The sequence below is a fragment of the Strix aluco genome, chromosome 4, assembly GCF_031877795.1.
Source record: "Strix aluco isolate bStrAlu1 chromosome 4, bStrAlu1.hap1, whole genome shotgun sequence".
Classification (NCBI taxonomy): Eukaryota; Metazoa; Chordata; class Aves; order Strigiformes; family Strigidae; genus Strix; species Strix aluco.
Window position 1 is genome coordinate 128,984,732 of NC_133934.1, and position 23,921 is coordinate 129,008,652.

At 45.3% G+C, this 23,921-nt stretch overlaps 2 protein-coding genes across 5 annotated transcripts; one reads left to right on the forward strand and one right to left on the reverse strand.

Moving 5' to 3' along the window:
- Positions 1-275: 275 nt before the first annotated feature.
- Positions 276-5,647, reverse strand: DMAC2L (distal membrane arm assembly component 2 like). Of its 3 annotated transcripts, none has more exons than XR_012622880.1 (5): positions 5,116-5,322; positions 3,838-4,046; positions 2,844-3,015; positions 642-828; positions 276-489 (listed from the first exon to the last, which is right to left on the reverse strand). XR_012622880.1 is itself a non-coding variant. In XM_074821176.1 (5 exons), the coding sequence occupies exons 2-5, from the start codon at positions 5,217-5,219 to the stop codon at positions 714-716; spliced, it is 600 nt and encodes a 199-aa protein (XP_074677277.1). In that variant the 5' UTR covers positions 5,220-5,225; positions 5,517-5,647; the 3' UTR covers positions 276-713. The 3 variants fall into 3 exon arrangements, 2 of the variants coding, with proteins under 2 accessions (XP_074677277.1, XP_074677276.1); XM_074821176.1 differs by adding an exon at positions 5,517-5,647 and having other exon boundaries at positions 276-828; positions 5,116-5,225; XM_074821175.1 differs by adding an exon at positions 5,480-5,622 and having other exon boundaries at positions 276-828; positions 5,116-5,225.
- Positions 5,559-23,604, forward strand: L2HGDH (L-2-hydroxyglutarate dehydrogenase). Of its 2 annotated transcripts, none has more exons than XM_074821171.1 (10): positions 5,559-5,651; positions 5,871-5,986; positions 7,823-7,974; positions 10,941-11,072; positions 13,247-13,409; positions 13,957-13,991; positions 15,499-15,666; positions 17,557-17,714; positions 18,930-19,061; positions 20,830-23,604. In XM_074821171.1, exons 1-10 carry the CDS (start codon positions 5,569-5,571, stop codon positions 21,023-21,025), a joined length of 1,335 nt encoding a protein of 444 aa, XP_074677272.1. In that variant the 5' UTR covers positions 5,559-5,568; the 3' UTR covers positions 21,026-23,604. The 2 variants fall into 2 exon arrangements, with proteins under 2 accessions (XP_074677272.1, XP_074677273.1); XM_074821172.1 differs by lacking the exon at positions 20,830-23,604 and adding an exon at positions 20,067-20,189.
- Positions 23,605-23,921: the final 317 nt, after the last annotated feature.

A 23,921-nucleotide genomic window follows, 5' to 3' on the forward strand; every position in this document is an offset into this window, starting at 1 on the left:
CCTTCCTCTCCCCTGTGCCTCAAGCTAGGAATCTGACTAAAAATGCCATATTCTTCCTGAGGATGAATCACTCTCTTATTTAGGAGTGATGCGGCCGCACCCAAAGAGGTGCACAGAACTAATTCAGCCCGTGCCAGCGTACAGCAAAAACATGCACAAGGGCCCATCTAAGAGACCAGCTTCTCCACAACCCGAGCAATGCTCAGCTCCTCGGCTCAGTGCTTACAGAGCTCAGGCTGCCTGTGGACGGCTCCACTGAAAGAAGAACAGAAAAAAAGCCCACAAGTTATTTTATTAAATCATCACCCACCGACTGGGCGAGATCCTCGGAGCGCGAACAGCTCTCGCTGCCACAGCGTCAACGACGTGCGATACAAGAGTACAGCACCGCTGGGTCACAACACCGACACTCCTCCCGCTGTCGTGTTGCACAAGCATTTCCGTGCAATAAGATATTTGAAAACTTCTAACTGATGTGTTAACAGCTTCCTATAAAAACAGGAAAAAAAAGACTACGCACAGAAGCCTACCCTCTCTGTTGTTGATTCATCATATAGTTGAAGCTTAATAAAACTGAATCGCATACGAGTTTGCATCCAGCTTTTAAGGCTGGATTGGGAAATCCGGGCTTATTTCCATACCTGGAAATACAGTGGCGTCTGCAACTTAACTTGATATGAAATCAAATACATCTCAGTTACGTGCAGTTGTGTTTATTCTAGATCCAGCTCCAGCTCCAGGTTTGGCAGTGCCTGCTGAAGGACACGAACAGTCATTTCCTTCTCTCTTATTCCGGGAAGGTCACTCAGATACAAATATTCAAGGTTCCTATAAATATTTAAAAAAGAAAAGTCAGCAACTCCTATTAAACTGTTGACACAGGAATTAGACAAAGGATTACTCTACCATAGTTATTTTATTTTAAAAGGTTACTGGTCCTAATGGAAGTTTTTTTCTGAAGTGGGCACTTAAAGCTTTTAGCTCACCGTAAGCTCAATCCTACACAGCTCAAAGAGATCCTGGACCCCCCGCATTGTGCAGCTTCCTTTATATTGAATAGTATGTAATAACAGCAATTCAGCAGCAGTTAGCGTAATGTAAATAACAGACTAATATAGAAATTCCTGAGTAGTAACTTTCTGTAGGGTGAAACCTGCATCACCCGTCTGTAGACGTCGGTAACTCCGTGTAACACCCAACAGTTCACCAAAGCGCCTGCGGACGGTGCCCAGACCTGCCCCAAGAGCCTTCAGGCCACGGCGATGGTGCAACAGGACAATAAAAGTTAAGAGGCTCCCATCAAATCCTGTCCTGAGAAGCAGCTGCAGCAGGGCAGGAGCAGAAACCAAAGTGATCGTTGCTTGTTCTCAAGCAAAACCCTATCGTGTGCCAGCGTGAAAGAAAGCTGCCCACGTTCAGCCCTCTTGCAGCGGTTGTGCATGGGCAGGGAGCATGCATCCTCCTCTGATTTGTGCAGCCGTCGACGCTGCAGTGGTGTAATTCCTCCCCCCCACCCTCTCCTTGATGGTGCTGGGTGAGGTTCTAACCCCCTCCAGGGCCACACACCCCTGGACCTGGGGAGAGAAGGACCGTTAATGGCAGCTAACGGAGCACCAAGGCACCCCTTGGAGAGCCTGGCTCTGCCCTCCCTGGCAGCGGAGAACGGGAACAGAATCACACCCCCATCAGTTGTTGTGCAACTGGCGGAAGACACCAGAATGCCCCGTTGTTGGAGCTGGACCGGAGTGAAAATTACCCGAGGAATGTCAGTTATCTTGGACCTTATAAACAGCGGCACCAAGTTGGACCCTCGGAGCTCTCCTGGACCGCAGCGGCCTGGGACCAGCATCTCCCCCGTGCTGGGACCCTCTCAGGTACCAACTCCTTGAGGTACCATCTGCCGACAGGGCCAATGGGAGCCTGGGGCCAAGTCAACCCTCTCGAGTCTCAGTTATTGCCCGTGAGGAATGCCGAGGCGTTGTGAGTATTTAACCTTGGGGAAAGGGAAATTTTAACTTGGAGCTGGCTTCTCTTTCACCCCCCTCTCTGCTTACCGATGTGTTTGGGTGTACACAGTTACTTTCACGAGTGTGGGGACACACGTATTTCACTGGATCCAAATACTTTCGTCTGTCTTTGCGTTTGTACGTCTTGTGTTTATGAATATACACATATATGTATATTGATTTAGGATACTTTATAGTAAGTTAGTGTGAATCTTCACAGAATCACAGAATCATCAAGGTTGGAAAAGTCCTTGAAGATCATCCAGTCCAACCATGAACCTCACACTGACCGCTCTCAATCTTGTCATTTTCAAATCTGTAGTTAAGTTGCTACTTTAACATCTTTTACCGAATTATTTTGTAAATCTTTAAATTGATTAATGATTAAGTGCTGCTAGTCATTAATAGATCGTCACTTAATAGATCTGTCACTAAACCATTACCATGTTACTATTTTCACCCGTAACAAACGCCGCACAAGTTCCTTCAGAGATGCTGTGCTCGGCGCTGAAGGCGGAAGCACAGCTATGGATGCCCATACCACAGCAGATATTCCGGCCTTCTCAGCTCCCAGCTCCCTGACACCAGCCTTAAAAGGTGTTAATCTTCTTTTCAGAGCTACCCACAAGCGTCTTCAACCACACCTGAAGAAACATTTCCTGCAGTGGCAGTGCCACCCCTGCCAGGCTGCCATTCAGGTCAGCCCCCCAAACCCAGCCATCCCACAGCCCCACACGCCTCGGAAACAGCCCAGAAACATTCAGCCTTCAGCCCTTCCACTCAGCGTAACCCCAAAACTGCGGGCGGGAAGCAAGGAGAGCTCAGCAGCTCACGTACGTCAGCCTGTGAAGCGCGATGATGCCTTTATCTGTGACGTTCCCACAGGAAATGATCCGCAGCTGGAGGAGACTCTTTTGCAGATTCTTCGTCTCGCTGAGCCTCTGCAGACACTCGTCCTGTATGTAAATACACTTCTGCAGCTTGATTTCTGTAACATGTTCGAGACCATCTGCAAAGACAAAAATGAGTATTTGCTTCAGAATACCAGAACAACCTGTACTGGTTGTCAAGTTCTCCAAGTAGTAATTGCCTCCAAAACCACGCAGCAACACGCTCCTTTAGACAGTGGGGCCGCAACACACAATGAACCTCCAAAGTCCCTTCGTGGTACTTCAAATATGTGAAAACCCCAGGGTTTGGATCCTTTTGGTAAGATTCTAAGACATGGGCAAGTAACAAAAAAACTCTACAAGTTTGGGTGATAAACAATGACTCTGATTTAGGAACGTACCAATGCATGAAATTCAAGGTCCCCTGCCAATGAAAAAATAACATGGTCTGTTCCCCATTTTGGTTTTGGCTACTTAAAGGAGACCTGAAACACTTTTTTAATCTCTTTTTTTGTCAGAAACTGACAGCTTACTTTCTTTTGGTCTTTGAAGACATCATAAATGCCTGGAGAACAAGTAGTACTATGACTTCACAGACACCAAAAACATCACTTGATTTAGAAGAAAAAGAATATTTAAAGCAGTGCTTTTTGCTACCAACTATGAACTCAACGAGAGAGCAAATTTCTGTTGCACTTCCTTAGTGCTACAGTCACTTCAGGTAAGGGCTGATGAAGTTCTCAATATCCTTCCACTTCACCCCACACCTCCAGCAAAACCTTAGGAACTGCTGAATATTTGTAGAGTGATTTTAAGGGGAAAAAATATTTCATTTCTCTGTATCTTACTAAGGAACGAGAAAACGACCTGATTGTTCATATTTTGATGCAACTGAACTAAGACCATTCCGTATAATCTTTGCACAGCTGTGTCTACATTACCCAAATAGTCAAATCCTCTGTACATGATGCAGGATTCAGTGGCGTTAATCGCTTCAATCTTGTATTTCCCCAAGGGCCCCGTTGGGAGACCGTTGTAGTCCTGCTGCCATTTCTGATAGCCTCGATAGCGCACCAGCGCACCGCAGCGCAACAGCCACTCTGAAGCCGCCCTGTCAGGGCCAACGGCTTCTATACGTTCGTAGTCCACTCTGCCAGGACAGAAAGAGCATTCACACACGTTCTGTAAGGTGGCAGATTTATTGTCTCGATGACAGTAACACTGTGCAACAAATACTTGGTTATGTGCATGGTAAGATGTCAGAAATAAGAATATGATTTACTGGAATTATTTGGATCGTGCTGGTTCTTAATCAGTCTGGCATGAGGGTTTTTTTAACTTGTTCTGTATGGCAGATGCTTTTGCTAAAAAAAGAATACAAATGCAGCTTGACTTAACCCTTATGATTGTTTCATTCCATGTCTGTAGGGAGAGATAAAAAACGCCTTTCTCTACCCAGAAGAAGCCTTTACAACAATTTGTCTCCCAAACATATTTTGCTTATATAAAAACTTCTTATTGCCTGTCACATGTATGTCATTCCTGAAGCCTTTTTTCCTCAGCAATTACAATTTTTCAAAAAGGCACACTTCAGCAATTAGCTAAAATCCTCGGGTCCATTCAGGAAATCGGTATCTTTCTTAGCCTGGTGAGGAATGCTGAAAACAGAAGGAGAGACTTGGAAGAGACTCCTGGAAGAGTCTGGCTGAGCATCCTGCCCTGTTACAGCTACACCATGCAACCCTTTCCCCAGAGCTAGAAGACATAAATAAAACTATTACTGGCAAAAGTTATGGGCAGAGAAAGAGTCTCAGAGAAAGGCTTTATCCTTATAAAAGTAAATGTGAAACCCTCGTGCGGCTGGATCATGTTGTAAACGATGGGTTGGTTAGATGCTTTTCTCAACCAAGGGGGCATGGTTGTGCTAGTGGTTGAAATGCATTTAGGGGTCAAATTTAGGGACCAGCATTTAGGGAAAGAATCCACACTGCTGGCTTCCCCAGCCACCCCGGGGAGGGGAGCAAAGCACACGAAGGCCATGGCTTTGTACCTAGGAACTGGTAAGGAACAACCCCAAGATACAATCTGGGGGAAAAGAAGAGCACTGGTAACAGCAGATGTTCTCTGCAGCCCTGGGACTGAATGCTCCCCGCTTCCCAAACCGCTCAGGGGGTCCATGGGCCCCGTCAGTCGACTTGTGCCCACCCCATCCCTCTTACTTGTTGAACACGGCATTCAGCCATCCCCAGAAGTGCCTGCAGGCGCCCGGCGGCGGCAGCTTGCTTAGGCGGCACGCCGGCCGCACAACTTTTCCCAAAAGCATCGTGTTCTTGAAGAAAAGGAGAGAGGGGGAAGCGGAGACGTTATTTGTTCCCGAGGCAGCAGGACGGGCGGCCCGTCCCAAGGCCTAACCCAGCCCTGTCAGCCCAGCAGGAACGGCGGCTGCAGGGGAAACCGCGGGCATCAGCGCCCTGAGGGGAGGCCCCGCCGCCGCCTGAGGGGAGCCGCCGCCTCAGGGCTCGCCCCTCCGCCCTCCCGGGATCCCCTCCCGCCGGGCTGTCCCCAAGGGCCAAGGGGACGAACCGTGCGCGGAGGCCGGCCTGGCCCAGCCCTCCCTCACCGCCGCCACCGCCGAGGAGGAGCCCGGCGCGGTGGGTATCGCCGCCCCTAAGATGGCGGCGGCGGGGCTGCTGCTGCGGCAGCGGGCGGGCGGCGGGGCCGCGGCGCTGTGGCGGGCCCAGCGCCGCCAGCGCAGGTGAGGCCGCGGAGCGGGAGCGGGGGGAAGGCCCTGCCTGAGCCCCGCTGCCTCTTCCTCCTCCTCCTCGGCGGGGCCGCCTCGGGCCCTGCCCGCGCCCCCCACTCCTCAGCGCTTCCCTCACGGCGGGAGGGCGGCCATGAGCGGCCGGGGCGGGCGGGCGGGCGGGGAAAGGCGCTGCCCGGGGTGAGCTGACGGCCCGTGTCTGTCTCTGTGCAGCACTTTCGACGTGGCGGTGGTGGGCGCGGGAATCGTGGGGCTGGCCTCGGCCCGGGAGCTCGTCCGGCGGCACCCCTCGCTCGCCTTCGCCGTGCTGGAGAAGGAGAAAGAGCTAGGTATGGTGCTGGGGTGTCTTCCTCCCCCGTGTGTCTGGGGTTAAGCGGTGTCTATCAGAAAGCTTTCCTCAAGCACACATTCGCCAAAACTTCAGTATTTCATGAACATACACGTGAAGGGAAGCTCTGCTTTTGGGTGGGCGAGCGGCAGTGGAAGAGAATCTGCCCTTGTCGCTGAAGTGGGTGATGGATTCCACCCCAGAGAGAGCATCTTCATTTCCAGGCACTGCTCACTTAGCCCTGACGGGGAATTTCTTCCTCCCTTCGCCCAAGAAAACATCCTTCAGTGGAGAAGCTGAGTTATCATTAGTCTGTGCTTCTCTGCTGGGACTTCAAGTTAGGACCAAGCTAAGAAAGACTGAACGTTGCCGCTTCATCCTTTGAAAGCGACATGTTACTGACGCAGGGCTCCAGCAGCAGCAGGGATTTTGGGGAACGGGACAAGGAGGGGGCACGGCTCAAGGAAGGAGCAGTGCAGGTTGCAGAGGGGCAAGGACAGGTCCTGTTCGGTGCTGCATGAGCGGGAGGCAGAGAGGGTGAGGGGAGAAATGGCGCCGGGACGGCTTTTTGGTGGGGCACGAGGAGAAGAGTGAAAATCAAACAGTGAGGGTTGGTGGGGAGAGAGAGAGGGTCAGGAAGTAGAGCTGCTTAAAAACGTCTGGGTGCTGCTGGTTTGGGCAAAGTCTACACCTGCCTGTTAACTGCCAGAACTGTAAACCACAGTCATTTGCCCCGTCTTTGGGGATATCCCTGTACATGCTGTGGGAGGTGCTGTCCTTTGCGTGGGAGGTCGAAAGCAAAGAACTAACACAGGGATAACGGGGAAGGTATCGCTAGTTCCTGACCCGTCATTAGCCGGAGAGAAATGGCACAGCTCCCAGCGTGGCCTGCTTACACAGGAAATCTGGAGGCACTCTGCACCTGGGCATCTGCCCTGGCTTTGAAATAAGGAAGAGTGAGCCCTGTTGCTTCACTGAAAGTTTTTCTGGCTCACTCAGGTACGAGTTCATCGTGAGCAGACTTTTCACACCAAGTGCTTACGCAGATATGCAGTCACTCAGTGTAGGTGGGAGCAACCCCAAGGGATCAGGTCAGTGGCTAACTCAGAATGAGACCTGTGAGCCCAAGCTCTTTAAATAACTCCATCTGCCAGGCCATACATTGCTCTTGAGATGTTACATGTATGATACAAAGTGGCTTTTTATCCCCAAGATGGGACACCATGAAGTTCTTAACAGTTGTGTGAGTGTGAAGCAGGAATGACCTTTGGCAGTCAACCTTAAGAGGGAGAACCAGCCCAAATTACTTCAGTAAAAATGTTTGTAATATTTTTCACCTCTATTTTACTTAGTTACACAGGGGAAATAGTCACCTAATCCAGTTCACACATACTTGAAAAGTCTACCAGGCACACCCAAAGAAACTGAGGATTGCACAGACACTGTGTTAGATGTGGCCTTTAAGGATGCATTTCATTTTAAAAACTGAATTTCTTAAAACTAGTTTTGACATGTAGAAAATTTGAATTGATTGGCCTGCCTTTATAGCTCTTGGAGGAAAAACTTGTGATTTTTTTTTTTAATCGTGTTGATTCAGCACATTGCAAGCTGTGATGGTTTATTATTAACTAGGTCTTGCTGTGTCAGTATTTTTCTGGCCTTTTGAGACCAAGGGAGGAATCATGTTTGCTGTGCACTTATCTTGTTTGAGCATCTCTTGTAATGCTGCTTTAGGGCAGGACCTCAAATTGCTCGCTCTTCTGACAGCTGAAGTAATGAAGGTATGAACCAATCACGGGAATGTGTATTTTAATAACGTATTTTTCTTTCTATTTAGCTCATCACCAGAGTGGACATAACAGTGGTGTGATTCACAGCGGAATTTACTACAAACCTGGTTCTCTGAAAGCTAAGCTGTGTGTGCAGGGTGCAGCCCTCTGCTACGAGTACTGTGACCAGAAGGGAATACCGTATAAACGGTGTGGGAAGGTAGAGGAACTGCTCTGTGGTCTTACTTTACCTTTGGAAACAGACTGTATAATGTATGTTGTAATGTATAGCGTAGGTCTGGTTGTGGTGTTTCTCCCAGAATCACAGAACCATCTTGGTTGGAAAAGCCCTTGAAGATCCTCCAGTCCAACCATGAACCTCACACTGACCGTTCCCAACTCCACCAGATCCCTCAGCGCTGGGTCAACCCGACTCTTCAACCCCTCCAGGGATGGGGACTCCCCCCCTGCCCTGGGCAGCCCATTCCAACGCCCAACAACCCCTTCTGCAAAGAAATCCTTCCTAAGAGCCAGTCTGACCCTGCCCTGGCGCAGCTTGAGGCCATTCCCTCTTGTCCTGGCGCTTGTTCCTTGGGTCAAGAGACTCATCCCCCCCTCCCTGCACCCTCCTTTCAGGGAGTTGTAGAGGGCCATGAGGTCTCCCCTCAGCCTCCTCTTCTCCAGACTAAACCCCCCCAGTTCCCTCCAGACCCTGCACCAGCTCCGTTGCCCTTCTCTGGACACGCTCGAGTCATTCAATGGCCTTTTTGGAGTGAGGGGCCCAAAACTGAAACCAGGAATTGAGGTGCAGCCTCACCAGTGCCGAATTTCGGGGTAAGATCCCTTCCCTGTCCCTGCTGGAATCGCCTCATCCCAAGAGATGAGTTTCTGCAACACTGCCTTCAGGATGAACGTGCCTTTTTGTCTTCATCTTTCCGGCAACTCAAATCGGTTTCTTTTCTGGGCCTAAATAATAATCCTCCTTAGCTGTGAGCTGAGCTGAAATATCCCAGGTAGTGGTGGAAGCCAGGCCCAGTGGAGGGGCACCTGTGTAGTTCCAAGGAACGCTCTCGGTACATGCACACCTTGCTTCTTGGCATAGCGGGCTCTGAAGAGACACGGTGACTTGAAAACAGCTCCAGATGTGACCCGGCTACATGGATTTATGCCGTGTTACCTCCACTAACAGAACCTGAAATGCTGGGGACAGGGGAGTGGCTGTACTGATTCAGCCTGGGGTCTACCCAACCCTGTGTCCTGTTTCTGGAAGTGTCTTTAAACAGAGACCCAGGAAGGAATGAGAACAGGACAAGCAAATGATTAATTCTTCCAGCTTCCAATTATTTTCAGCTCAATTATTTTCTGAGCCTGATCGGTTTTGTCTGTGGTGACTCTCAGTGGATTTCTCTTCCAAGCGTTTTTCAATTAAAAGCTTTTGCATCAGAGTATACTCTGATGAGCAGTTCCAGAGATCAACAACTCACTGCATGAAGTTACATCGTTTTCAAACTGCCTCCTACAAGCTTCATCCGATGGCCCCTAGCTCCTGTCTTGGAAGAGGTGGTGACAGTTGATCTGTGCTCACGCTCTCCAAGTTGCACATAATTGTATTGTATCCCCTCCTCCCCCAAAGTGGTCCCTTCCAGCTGGTGAGTCTTAAGTTCTGCTTAGTCATTCCTCTTTGAGAAGCTTTTTCATGACTCTCTCCACCCTGACTTCGTTCTCTGAGAACCATTTCTAGTTTAATTCATCTCTGATACAAGGACCACGACTGCGCCCAGCATTCAAGGTGTGGTCAGACCCTGGATTTCTGCAGTGAAGTAGTAGAGTTCCCTTTGTGTCCTTTTCCGAGTTGTTCCTAACATTCAATTTAGAGCTTTTCAGCTGTCACTAGGCATTGAGCCAATGTTTCCATAGGATCATCTATCCTAACCCCAAAATCTTGGTCCTGAGTGATAAATTTGGACTTGGGTTCCATCATTTTGTACGTGAGGCCGGGAGTGCTTTTTCTATGATCATCATTTCATGTTCATCTGCGCTGAATTTCATCTGTCATTTTGTTAGTTGCTCATTCACCCAAAGGTCCCTCTGCAGTTCTTTACACTCAACTCCTGTCTGAACCACTTTGGGTCACTTTAAACCATCACCCGACTTTCTCACTGCCCCAGTGAGAAACACCTTGGACAGCACAAGCCTTTCTCTTAAAAGTGACCCATTCTGATGTGACAAGCGCCCCTTCCAGGCCCGCTGGCAGCTGGGTGCGGGTCTGCGCCAGCTCGGGGGTGCAGAGCGGAGATCCCTGGCTGGGGCAGCGTTGGTGGGTGCTCCTTGTCCTGGCCCGGCTGGGCTCCCTCCGCTGCAGCACTGGTCACAAGATGGCACTGTGGATTTGTGCAGCAGTACACCTGCCTTGACGAGCCTCCTCTCGACAAAAAGCACCAAGACAGCTCTGTAGGAGTCGGTTTTGAGCTTGACCCAGCAGCATCGTTGGTCCTTTGCTGACACTGAATTTGTCTCGTTCTGTGTCACCTTCCCCAGCCGTGTTTATTCCAAGGGAAGATGATGATGAGGCTTTACAGCTCATTTTACATAAAGAAGCCCCGGGCTTGGAGAACTGAGTGTCTCTGTGTTGCCAGTCCTGAGCTAGGCCTGGAAGTAGCATGGTCTGTGCAAACCTGGCACAGGTAATTCATAGCCTGGATAAATCTCTTGTGATAGTTGTGAGCTGACTACGTGGTCAAATGAAGCGAAGCTGGCACAATTTGGTTTAGATACCACGTCAGAACACGTCCTTACTGAGACTGTTTGAGATTTGTACATCTTGGGTTAAGTTCAGTTTTATTTTTGGAAGCATCCCAGTGGCTCTTTAAAATCATATTCTCTTTTTTTCACATTCAGGTTTGTAGTCTCATGGTACTTTTAGCAAATACTCTCCATTGATAGTAACTTACACTACAGTTTAACATTTGTTTTTCACTCTCCTTAGTAGATTAGTGCTTTCTCAGTAATAACAGGTATTTATAGAACCTTGTGCAACTAATGGCACAAACCACATTTTCCCCCCCTTGAATATAATTCGCTGTTCACTAATTCACTATTGCTTGCTTGTTACCTTGCACTTGACGCCAAACCTGAACTGGCTTTGTCTGCTTTGCTCACTGGTCTGCCTTGTTATCTTTTCTGAAGCTAATTGTAGCCGTTGAACAAGATGAAATTCCAAGACTCAAAGCTCTGTATGAAAGGGGGCTGCAGAACAACGTTCAAGATCTGAAACTGATTGGAGCAAAAGAAATAAAAGCGAAAGAACCCTTCTGCAGGGTAAGGGATTTGCTTACTTTTATTTGGCGTATAAGATCTCAGGTTCTCAGGTGACATTATATTTTAATTTCACATAAATATGTTTCTGGCCTTGAGGTAATTTGCATGGGTGACAAGTTCAAAAGAGCCTGAAAACCCAGAAGTATAATTGTCAACAAAAATAAATGTGTCCATTTATTTCTGGAACTTTTTAGCTCAGCCCAATCCTTCACATGCATTTGCCATTACATATAGCTCAGACCAGGTGTAACACAACATAAGGTGACCCTGCAGAATCTTTCCTGGTGACACTAACTTCACCCCAGGTTTCTGCTGCTGCCCCGTTCTCCTCCTCTTGCTCCTCAGTTCATAGTTCATCCATTCTCCGTGTGCTGAAGCTGGAAAGAGCTGCTGCTGCGCTAATTGTACGTGAGGTGCTGGCTGTTCGTAGGGGCCAGCATTCACTAATTAGAGAGCAGGTAATCCATTTCACTTGCAGCCTACAAAAGGGATCAGTTATGTGAGCTGAAGTAGGAGACTCTATAGTCCCTTAGTCCCCCTGTGCGGGACTGAATTTATAGGCAAATGGACAGAGCCTAGAAATTGTTCAAACTTCAACCTTTTCCCAGCTTTACACAGCCCTGTCCTCCCCGATGTATATGCTCAGAAACAAAAAAAACCCAGTTCTCTCACCAATGACAATGAGTGATTTTATTTTTTTTTTAATCTTTAATTATTTCCTCTTCTCCTTGCAGGTGCTTGCTTGTATGTTTTTGTGGTTGATGGGCAGCTTTTCCTTTGCCCAGGTTAGAGCTGCTATATCTGAGTTTATGCTGAGATGATTCCGCTCCTGCCCACTAAAATTATTTAACTTAACAGTAAAGCTTGATAGTGCAGCAATGAAAATTCCTTCCCATCTGTAAGTGTGGATTTAGATCAAGCCAATTTCAATCCGCTTGCTTCCTACACATGTGATTGTTATGTAGCACTTCTCAACTTGTTTATTTTCACAGCAGGAGAAATGTGAGTAGTTTATGGAATACAGATTTGTTGTTGTTTAGTATATCTTTGATTGAAAGGAAAAACTGGGTATAAATTCCCCAAACGGTTTCATCTGGCAGCTTGCTATTGCTGTGGCTACGTGACTCATTGCCTATGAGTTGTAGGTACAGACAAAAATTTTCTGGAGAGGAATCTTTTTGATCTTTTTTTCCTCATAAACATTTTGTATCCGGTCCTTCAAACATTCTTTGCCTGTTCAAGATCCAGCTGAGTGTTTACTTCTGCAAATTAGTAGATTCAGATGGGTCTTACTTCATTTGCTTTGGCTTCCTGAACTGAGTCCTCTCCTCGTAAGCAAAGGGAACTTGAATGGTGTTATCAACATTGCATGGTGTATCAGGTGGAGAGAAAGGGTTTGTGTAAAAAAACAGTTTTACCAACCATTCTGGCTGTCCTGGTCCTGTAAATGGTCCCTGTTGTGGTATCTGAGTGGCTGACAGTCTTTTAGTGTAGTTACACTTGCAGCATCTCTCTGAGATAAAGCAGTCCTACTATCCTTATTTTATAGCCAGAACTAGGAAAATGTTGTGATGCCATCTAGCATGATAAAAATTATGTGAGAAACTGAGCCTTTTTGGTATAAAGATAGTAAAACATCTCTGAGAAAGATTAAAATTTCTAGCTACGCACTGGACTTGAACCTTGCTTTCTGCTGGGACAAGTTTGGGCTGTTGTCTTATTCAGAAGAGACTTTTCTCTCTGCCGTGCCATGCAGGAGGTGTTGAGACGGCGCCTTTCGGCCTCGCAGGAGGCGTTGGCAGCAGCCGCGCGTCGGGTAGAGCTCCCAAGTGACCGCTGGAAGGTGGAATTGCATAGTGAAAAATAAGGACAACTTAGCTAAAGCCAAGGTTAGGTAACCTCTTTTATCGTTAAGCGCTCTGTCAGGAAGACTCATTTATGCTGTAGTTACACGATTACTTAATCCACCGTAAGTAGTTTTTGCCATATTAGTCATCAGCAAACGTGAAAGCTGGAGCTGGCACGTGGAGAGGCGAGGAGCAAGCAGCCAGGGATGGGGAGACAGTGGTACTCCCTTCTCAACAGCAAGGCACGTTATTCCAGGTGAAATATTCTCTGTATTGAAGAGCAAAGCCCACAGACAGCCTTCACTGTTCCCCTGTATCTTAATACAGGGTCTGATGGCCCTTGATTCTCCACATACCGGCATTGTGAATTATAAACAAGTGGCCCAGTCCTACGCTGAAGACTTCCGGGAAGCAGGTGGGACCATCTTGACTGATTTTGAAGTGACAAACATGGAGATGGCTAAAGAAAGTTCTTCAGAAAGTGAAGATGGTAAGGCAGTTTTTTTACCCTCCATTTTCTACAGTCCTGCCAAAGATTTTGGTCAAAACACGTTTGCTTTAACTGAAATGACATTTCTGAACCTTTCTGTCTCAGAGGGATGAGACAAAACACAAAATTATGTTAGTGAGACTATTAAGCAAGCTCACTGTTTTTTTGTTTTTGCAGGAAGGTCACCCTTCAGCTGCAACATTTAAAGCTGATGGAAGAAAGTGATAGTAAAATTGAGGAAGAAGGTTGTTCTCTCCTGTTAAAATCAGATTTAGCGGAATATTGTATGTGTATTCTTGTGGTAGTGCTTTTTCTTTATCCTGGAAGGCAGGTTGGATCTGTGCTGGTACACATATGGAAGAATAAAAACCCGCTGTTAATTCATAAATACAGTTATGTCTGACAACATCAGTTCTGTCCAACAGTAGTTCCTCCACAGCTTGAAGATACTCATGTGGAAAAATCCTTCATCATGACAAGCTGCTCATTCTGTCAGTTTTCTGTTACGTGTTCTATTAATTCCTTCTCTTGTCTAATTCTATCACAGGACTAAAGTACCCGGTCATTGTTAGGAACTCAAAGGTAAGAACTAAGCTGAAGATTTAATTGCTTAATAGGAAGCTGTTTCTCCTTTTGTTAAGAATTTTTAAGTTCTGGTGGATTAATCAGCTCTCTAAAAAAAAGTTAAAAAGCTGCTGTTTAGTAACATGGTCACTGTCATCTAGGACTGCTTTTATAAAACAACTGCAATCAATTTTAACAATGAGCATGTTCAGATTTTGCTGTGTACTGGGAGTAATAATTAAAAAATAACTTTCTGCTGCCTAACTTAGGTTTGACTATGTATGTCCCTTATCTTCTTTATTTGCACATTCTTATGCTTGTTGGTCCCAAGGACTCCTTTAATGACTTACTTATTTGGTGAGAAACACCTATTTTCATGTTTGCTTTTGGTCTCTGGCATCTATAAAAATGATAAGGAGGCATTTAAAATCATTTTGTCATCAGAAAGCAACAAGATAATTTAGTAAAATGGGTTCATATACTGATGTTGTTCCTGCAAGTCAGTTAATGCTGGACAGGCACTGTAGTTGTAACCTTTTCACCTTCAGGAGAGACTACCTGTACTCATCTTTGGGAGGGGGGAAAAAAAGACAAACAAACAAAAAAACCCAACCTCACTCCCCCCCAGTAGTTTTTAAAGTTAGTGCTGCTGCTTTCTTGTTCTATTTCTGCTCTTTCATTAAAAAGTAGCTTCCAAAATCTGTTAGATTCTCTCACCAAATACTGATTTTTGAAAAAAAAAAAATATTCTTTTTACGAAAACATTTTTAGTTGAAGAAAAACCCCATAGTATTTGAAAACAAATACTGTGAGCTATATAGTTTGCTAGATAATAGTTTGTGATTGTATTTATTTATTTAGATGGTAAAGTTTTTTTTATTGAGATGCTGAGGTTTATTTATTTAGGTGGTGAGGTTTATTTATTTAGATGGTAATGTTTTTTATTTAGATGGTAAGGTATTTAACAAGCTCTCTGTAACCGTGTGCTACGAACTTGCATAGCGTTCTGGATAAGCTACCCTTCAGTAGGATGACCGCTGCCGGTGCGTGGGGCGAAATCTGTGAACAGCTTTATTTAACGGAACGCGTTGCGGTGCTGTTGCTACCCCACGGAGCACGCACCCGCCGCAGCCCTGGCCAGGGAGACGCTTGGTTTCCTTGGAGGGGCAGAGTCTTTGATGTTGATGCGTTAGGCCTCTGCCCTGGACAATAAGCTTAAAGGTAGTCTGAGAATCGATAACACGGGGGTTTTTTAATTCTGGTTTTTTCTTCCCCTCCCTGTCCCTTTTCTAGAAAGATTCTTCCGCTCCTACCTGCCCAATGAATTGCCATTTTAGGACAGTTCTCCTCCAGGGAGTAAAGGAGAATAGTCTAAAGAATTAAATGAAACAATTCTGCCTCCTTTTGAAAATGTGGTTTTCTGGTCTTGACTCTTTTTTTTTCCCAAGGCTTGTAGGTGATGGGTGGTTTTTCAGTAGATCTGTTGACTTTTTGTGTCGTTTTGGTTTGGTTTTTGCTTCCACAGGGTGAGGAAATCTACTGTCAGCACATTGTGACCTGTGCAGGACTTTACTCAGACCGCCTGTCCGAGATCAGTGGCTGCAGCCCTGAACCACGTATTGTACCCTTCCGTGGAGACTATTTGGTGCTAAAACCAGAAAAGTGCTATATGGTTAAAGGAAATATTTATCCGGTATGTACTCTTTTGTTTGTCTTTCATAGTGTACTCTAAGAACTGCTGAAACTACAGAAATAAGGGCAATATTACATGGTTATTTTTGTTAGCCTGCAGATAGTGATGTACAACATGCGGACGTAGATTCAGTTGCTTTCTGACAGGACAGCTTGTTTTTGTTATTTCTTGAGGAACAGGTAGAAGTACCATGTGGGAAGTTATTGCCAGTTGGGTTTTTTTGTTTGTGTTTTGGTTTTGTTGGTTTTTGGGGTTTTTTTTTAATAGGGAAGGAATGAAACATTTAGCATGATAGCCACATGCCCACAAAAGCCTGACTTCTTTCTTTATGTTATAAAATCCTAGGCAGGATTCAGAGGTCAATGAGGAACAACAGTAAATAATTAATTGCTTAGGTGTAGGGTTTAATCTTGTGTGCTAATACCCAAAGCTCAGATTTAGATATTTGCCTCTCAACCTCATCTTTGAATTAGCTTTACTTTGTATGACAAAAAATAGACATGGGAGGAAAAGGACAAGGTTCCTACCATCTAATATAGACAAATGATGAAGAGGAGCAATGCCAGACCGAAAGTGAAGCGAGCAAGCAAGGAGAGAGAATTCCTAGGCCAGCATAGGCCAGTTAATTAATGAAATTACCTGCCCTGAATGACAAATTTATTGAAATACTGCTTTTCTGAATATGAACCTGGATTTGCCTGCTGAGCAGGTCGCCCTCGGGAAACTGTGGAAACCTGGGCATTGGGTGTTTGACCTCTTCCCACCTGGGAATGATTCAGGATCCTGTCTTGGGTTGGGAGGGAGGAACTGGCTGGGATGGGAGGGCACCTTCCAGCCTTGTTTCATAGCTTTGTACACTTTGAAATTTTTTGTTATGGCCAAATGTGGTAATAAGATTAGAAAATTGTGCGACTCTTAGTGGTACGTTACCAGAAATGAAATGTAGTTTGTGAACTGGTTGCACTAATCTTTGAAAATATTAAAAGCATATTTTTCACAGGAAAAACAGTGCACTGAATATAGAAAATGAACATATCTTGAAGCAATTTTTAGTCATAACAATACTTGTTGAGAAATGCCCAATACTTGCTTATTTTCCAACTAGAACAGTCACCTCTGTAGTCACCTTTTGTAAATAGCTAAAGATGTTGAAGTGGCAGCTCGTGAAGAGGTGTGCTTGTTTAATATTTGTATCTGTGTATAGACAGCTTGTTTCTGTTTCAGCCTTTGCACACAATTACACTGTATCCCATTCGCAAACAAAGAAACTGCAGATACTTATTGTTAGCATTAATCAGGTTTGCTAACTAACTGCATGTTGTTTTGAGCAATACAGGAATGATGAGGTTTTCCTAATATTTTATAACCTATTTTATTGCAGTATAATTACTACTGGTGAATAGCATTAGTGTGTCGTTGGTTTTGTTGTGGGTTGATTTATATCCTGAGAAATCACGTGTACTTTTTTTTTTCTGTTGTTTGTTTTGCTTTTACCTAAGATGCAGTCTTACTTGGCCCCGCTCTGTTCCTACGTGTTTTAAATTAGTTAGGTGCTTTAACTGCGCAATTAACAAGCAGAAAAATCAGTGCGGGAGCCAATTGTATGGTTATATGACTCAAATTTTGTAGCAGTGATTGGAAATAAAATGGCAGATTTACTTCCTTTTTCACTTGTTCATTTAAAAATAGTTATTTCCATTCATTGGGAGGACATCTCCTTTACTGTGTTTTAGTTTGTTTTATTCCCTCTCTCACACAATAAACTGTGAATGTCTGTACTTTTCTCCTCACAGATGTTTTCCATGTTTCCTTGATTGACTTGAGTGGTTGCGTGGCTGTTTCTCTGATCTGCTTTGTAACAGTTGTAATAACTGTCATATCCTGCTTTAGGTTCCCAATCCTCGGTTCCCTTTTCTGGGATTTCATTTCACACCCAGAATGGATGGCAGTGTCTGGCTTGGTCCTAATGCAGTACTGGCCTTTAAGCGAGAGGGCTACAGATTGTTTGACTTCAGCACTGGAGACTTTTTAGATGCTGTAACATACAGGTAATATCTTGCCTTTTTGTCTGCTGAACGCAGTTATTTAAATATCAGCTTGTGACTCCACGGAAGCAAGTTCTTGTCAAAAAGCCTGCCTTTGCCAAGTTTTTGGTGTGTTTAAAGACAGTTGTGCTGATAAGGGTGGACTTCTCCAAGACATTTGACTTCATGTGATCTAATATTTGAATTTTCATAAACTACCAAGACATGTCTCAGCTGGTCTGAGAATGTGGCTGCTCATCGGAAGGTTCTGGTGAGCCATGTTGTTGCTAGTGGAGCTCTTCCAGGGTTGGTTCTGGTCCAGCGCAGTGTAATATTTTAATCAACCTAGACAGTGTGATTAAAATACCTGCAGAGGATGCTTAGAAGAGAGAACACAGAGTGGTTTGAATTGCTGCGTTAAACTTTGTCAGACCATCAATACACATTTAAAGAATGTCCAAGTGCTAGGAAATACATTAAGGGCCATGAATGCAGCTGGGAAACTGAGAAAGCATGAGAGGAACTGGGAATCATTGCTAAAATGGCAAACATAAATGAACAAAATATCTGTAGAAGTTGAGAGAAAGCTTGCTTCTCTCTGAGGGGCTGGACAGACCGCTACCAAGTGCTCAATTTTAGAAATTAGACTTGAAAAAGAATGTGACAATATTGGGGAGAATCCCAGGAAAGGCTAAAAGACAGGTCAGCGAACTGGAAAATAGCTTTTTGGCAAGCAGCTCAACTTAATGCAGTTTATTAAAGTAAAGTTTAGAGGTGAAAGCCTCTTGATCATTTATAGATTTTTATACTGGAAGACTTGGGGAAAGCAAAACAAGCAAACAAGATTTGCAAAGACATAGCAAGATTCATTGATTGAAAGCTGAGGGGTTTAGGAGTGTGGTGATCTTTTCAGAATGATTGTGGAAAAAAGTCTGTCTTCCCTCCTGCATGTGGGTTGACATTTGACTGGACCAGAGAAAAGCCCTGGGCATAGGAAGGACTGGAGTTCAGAGTTAATTCTCAGAGAAAGAATTAAGTGCAACGCGACAGCTCTGTAAACAAGGTTTGTTGCAGCAGGGAAGGCCAAACGTATTTCTCAAGTAGGAAGCATTGATCAGGTCACTGATGTTGGGAATGGGAACTTTTGCCATGCAGTTGCATTTGCTGCCTTCTTAGCACTCGTTTGACATGGCTGCATTTATTGTGCAAGATGTGGTCTTACTTTTTTTCTCACCACAGTGGGTTATGGAAGCTCGTGCTGAGAAACTTGTCCTACGGACTGAGTGAAATGTACAGAGCGTGTTTCCTTAGCGCACAGGTGAAGCAGCTTCAGAAGTTCATCCCCGAGGTCACCATCAATGATGTACTCAGGTAAAGAAAACTTTTCTTGTTCGTAACACCCAGGGGCTTGTTAAATCTCTTATTTTTAACAGCAGCAAATGTAGCTACTCCCTTCCTCTACCAAAGCATAGAAGCATTTCAGTACTTTCTGCAGGAAGGTCTTTTATTTTGTGTTTGCTTGTGTATAGGCAAGTTTGATGGAGCGATGGGCTAAGGCCAACTGTAGGAGTTTCAATAAGGCCAAATGCCGGGTGCTGCACTTGGGTCACAACAACCCCCAGCAGCGCTACAGGCTTGGGGAGGAGTGGCTGGAGAGCTGCCAGTCAGGGAGGGACCTGGGGGGGTTGAGTGACAGCCGGCTGAACAGGAGCCAGCAGTGTGCCCAGGTGGCCAAGAAGGCCAATGGCATCCTGGCTTGTATCAGAAATAGCGTGGCCAGCAGGGACAGGGAAGGGATCTTACCCCTGGACTCGGCACTGGTGAGGCCGCACCTCGATTCCTGGGTTCAGTTTTGGGCCCCTCACTACAAAAAGGCCATTGAATGACTCGAGTGTGTCCAGAGAAGGGCAACGGAGCTGGTGCAGGGTCTGGAGCACAGGTCTGATGGGGAGCGGCTGAGGGAACTGGGGGGGTTTAGTCTGGAGAAGAGGAGGCTGAGGGGAGACCTCATCCCCCTCTACAACTCCCTGAAAGGAGGTTGCAGAGAGCTGGGGATGAGCCTCTTTAACCAAGTAATAAGCGATAGGACAAGAGGGAATGGCCTCAAGCTGCGCCAGGGAAGGTTTAGACTAGATGTCAGGAAGTATTTCTTTACAGAACGGGTTATTAGGCAGTGGAATGGATTGCCCAGGGAGGTGGTAGAGTCCCCATCCCTGGAGGTGTTTAAGAGTAGGGTCGACATAGCGCTGAGGGATATGGTGTAGATGGGAACTGGCAGTGCTAGGTTAATGGTTGGACTAGATGATCTTCAAGGTCCTTTCCAACCTAGTTGATTCTGTGATTCTGTATTTGTGTGACTTTCTACGCTCTCCGTAGGCTGAAATTCACAGTTGTGACATATTCACAAAAAAGAAGAAGTCCCGTTATCCTAGTGACACGTACAGTAGCCTGAACATAATCTGAGTTCACAAAGCAAGCGAACCACTAATGAAATTCAGAGGAGAAGCCAGACTGCGAGTTGCTAGTGAGTGAATATTGACTTAGTTTAATCGTCTCAATAAAACTGTATTCAACTTTTTACTGTGTGGAGAGAGAAACTAATTCAAAGGAGTTCAGAAACACTAAGGAACTGAAGAGACTTGTGAGGAAAGATGAGGCATTTAGGTACATGGAGGTGGGTTTAACTGTCCAAACATTTGCAGGGAGGAAATCCAGAATTAAGAAAAGCTTGAGCGTGGTAAAAGGGAGTTTACTGCCAGCTCAGGCAGTATACCATTGGCATGAAATTCATGTTTGACAAGGCTTGCTATTTCAGAACAAAGGGTTTCCTTTTTGAAAAGAGAAGGCATGTTTGTGTGTGTGGGGAGGAGAGTAACTTCACAACCAGGAAAGATGCAGGAGATTCTCTGCTTGGCTACCTGCCCTCGTTTTACCGTAACGACTGCGAGACATCTCCCACTCTGACTCACAAGTGCTAAACTTCCCTGTGCTCCCCCAAAAAAGCCTGTCTGGGCTTTGACTCCACAGCTTGCCTTCCTTACTGTTTCCCTGGGCAACTCCACAAGGTCGGAACAGAATTGGTTTTCTGATTTCAGAAAACATTTTGTTTCTAATGGTGAGTTCCTCCTTTATTTTGCAGGGGTCCATCTGGAGTGAGAGCTCAAGCACTGGACACTGACGGAAATTTGGTAGATGACTTTGTATTTGATGGAGGCAGTGGAGATATTGGAAGCAGAGTTCTTCACGTCAGAAATGCCCCTTCTCCTGCCGCTACCTCCTCCCTTGCCATCGCAAAAATGATTGCAGATGAAGCGAAGCGAAGATTTGAATTGTGAACAATTGACGTGTGGTGCAGGTTTACCCCTCTCGTCTGTGTAGCAGCTTGTCTGCATTGAATGAACTCTGCAGCCTTTAATGACAAAGATAAAACAGGCAACGTGTTGCTTGCGAGATCAGCGCTGGTAGAGCAGCGCAGTGCAAAACCAGCAGTTGAAATGTTTGGCTTTGCCAGCCCACAACTTCCCAGCTTCAGGAATAAAGGAGTTACTGTGCCAGGGAAGACCTGGGGCAGTACAGCTGTTTGCAAGAAAGAAGCAAACAGCCCCGTTGGCAGGAAAGGTTTGTCCACCCGAGCAGGAACAGCCGGCCGAGGGGCTGGCGCCCAGCACAACGGGAGGGTCTCTCCGACCATAGCAGCCTTTAGGTGGAGCAGGAAGAGCCTCTGTGGTGGGGTTGCCCACACAGACTTCCCACGCCTCCGGGTTAAACGCTGTCTCCTCCTCGCACTCTGGAGAGGCTGTCGGTCCTCTGAAAATCTGCAAGCGTGGGGTGGTTCTCTGTGTGCTTTGTCTCAGACTCCCTTGAAATCCGTTTGGAGTCTACAGCCCCCTAGCTTACATTAAAGTAATGGAGATAGAAGGATAAGCCCGGCTTAAGGGTTCTGCTGATATGGAATTAAGGGCTTTGTCAGAGACTGAAAACAATATTCAGAGCCTTCTGCATGAATGTAGAGTATTTCACAGAAAAATAAGCCTAACAAGGGATTACCAACTCCAAGTCAATTTAGATATGCCATTCAGATATGCTGTCTATCTGATTGCTGTCTCTATTTTTTTTATACAGCGGAAATTAAAATGTATACATAACCAGTCATTTTTCATTTAACTTAAATCTTGGAAGTCTGCACTGATCAGAAACGACTTCAGTGGTTTTGTGTTTTGTTTTTTTTCTTTTGAATACTGGTAGTGCAAAAGGAGCTTATCTCTGCACAGCATGTTGAGCAATCCAGTGGAAATGGTCGCTGTAAAAGCAAATGTGAAAGGAGGGAAGCTACAGAAACCTGTCTTAATTGAGTCATGTTGCACACTGCTTCCCTTGGAGCCCAAACAGCAATGAGTCAGGAAGGCTTCCCACTTCCCCCACGGCTGGCAAGAGGGGAGCTTAGAAAGTGCTGGTTACGCTTCTAAACCCTTACTGACATTTGAAGTTTTTGATATTGGAAGAGAGTCTGTGTGGAGAGCGTGTTTTAAACTAGAGAGAGATGTTAAACAAGTTTAGTACTGAGCTAACTGAGAATCTCGGTGTGTTCTGCATAATTGCTACAAAAAAGAATTATGTGGCCCCAGGGAGAAAGTACTTGAGAATACTTTTAAAGCAGATGTTCACAGGATGTTGGGTAATACAGATAATTGTGGGTAGTTTGCTACCAGGCAATTTGCCATACACATCTTGTTTTTAAAGTTACTTTCTCTACTCCTCTCCACATGCATGAAGGGAGTGTGTTAGCATAGGAGGTCAGGCGTGCTAGCTGATGTTTTTACTGTACAGAGCTGAGCTGCTTTTGAGAGAGAAAGGGCTTAACCTTTTTTTTTTTTTTCTTTTTTTTTTTGCCCTGGTGACATCTACTTTACCAGAAGAGTGACTCCCGTATAAGCACAAACTGGAAATTCAAATAATAAGCCCTTCAGAGATAAGCTTTGGTCATTCTTAGCCACAATAGACAGCGACTCAGATATTCCAAATGCTAAAATGCCATACGGCTGTGTACAAGTTGTATCTTCACAATGGAACAATCATATCTTCACTCCCCACCAGAAGTGTTGCCTATCAACAGTAAATACTACAAAAGGATTGCAAAAGCAACTTCCTCCCACACGAGGTGTGGCCCTAACATGTATTAACAGAATAAAGAACATTAAAATGTAAAGCAGTCGTATACTACGGTGAATCTTAAGTCAGAACATTTAACTGTGCAGCCTGCTGTGCTTCTTACTCTCAGGAGATGATTATTTTGGGGTGGAGGTTAACTGAAGATTTTAAATTATAAACCTTTATGTAGCATTCTGTGAAATATTTATATTTTTAGAGATAAAATTATAAACATTTTTTAAAGGAATAACTTCAGAGAACTATGATAATGGGTTTCAAACATACATCTTGTTGCCCATGAAGTGTGAAAATGTATGAATAAATTTTCCAAAAGGGTCTAATTCACTTGGATAGCTTAATAACTGTGTGTTCTCTATTATGTTTAAAATAGCGTGATGGGGTTTTCTAATTGCTGTAAAGCCTGTGTATTTCTCCTGACTTGCAGAAAAGTTTCACTGGTATTTGCTAATTCTCATCTGAATTAGGCAGGATATAGCTCTGTGTAATAGGAATTACTTTATTTTGTGGGGGACACATGTGACCAAATTTGTCTTCCTAAAGTACCTGTATTTTATCAATTCTTACCACACTTCACAGCTTTTTCTCACACCGGTATGTGTGCAGTAGACAGAACCAGTCTTAATTAAGCCTGACCTGGACCTGTAATGGCAGGTGGAATGGTAATTCTTGACATTCTGAATAAATGCATTAGGACAGCTTTGGACAAACACGCTTTTTTTGCCCAAAGTGTCCTGTAAATCCTAAACTGTAAGTGTCAGTCCTAAACTCCGGGGAGAGTATGGCATATTATATCTTTTTTTTTTTAAAATGTTGTGAAGAAATGATATAGTGCAGCATGCCATGGACTTACTGGATGGTCGCTCTTGGGAAAACCAGCTCCTTCAGGGCCCTTCATTGTGTCCGGTCACCGCTGCCACACCTTGGAGCAGTTCAGGCTGTCTGGAGAAGAGAGGGATGTCACATCCTGGAGAACACGGGCGTTCTGGGGCTGTGAGGAGAGGGTGGAGCGCTGGCTGAGGAGCTCACCCAACCTGGAACATCACGCCAGGCATCCTGGCTGTC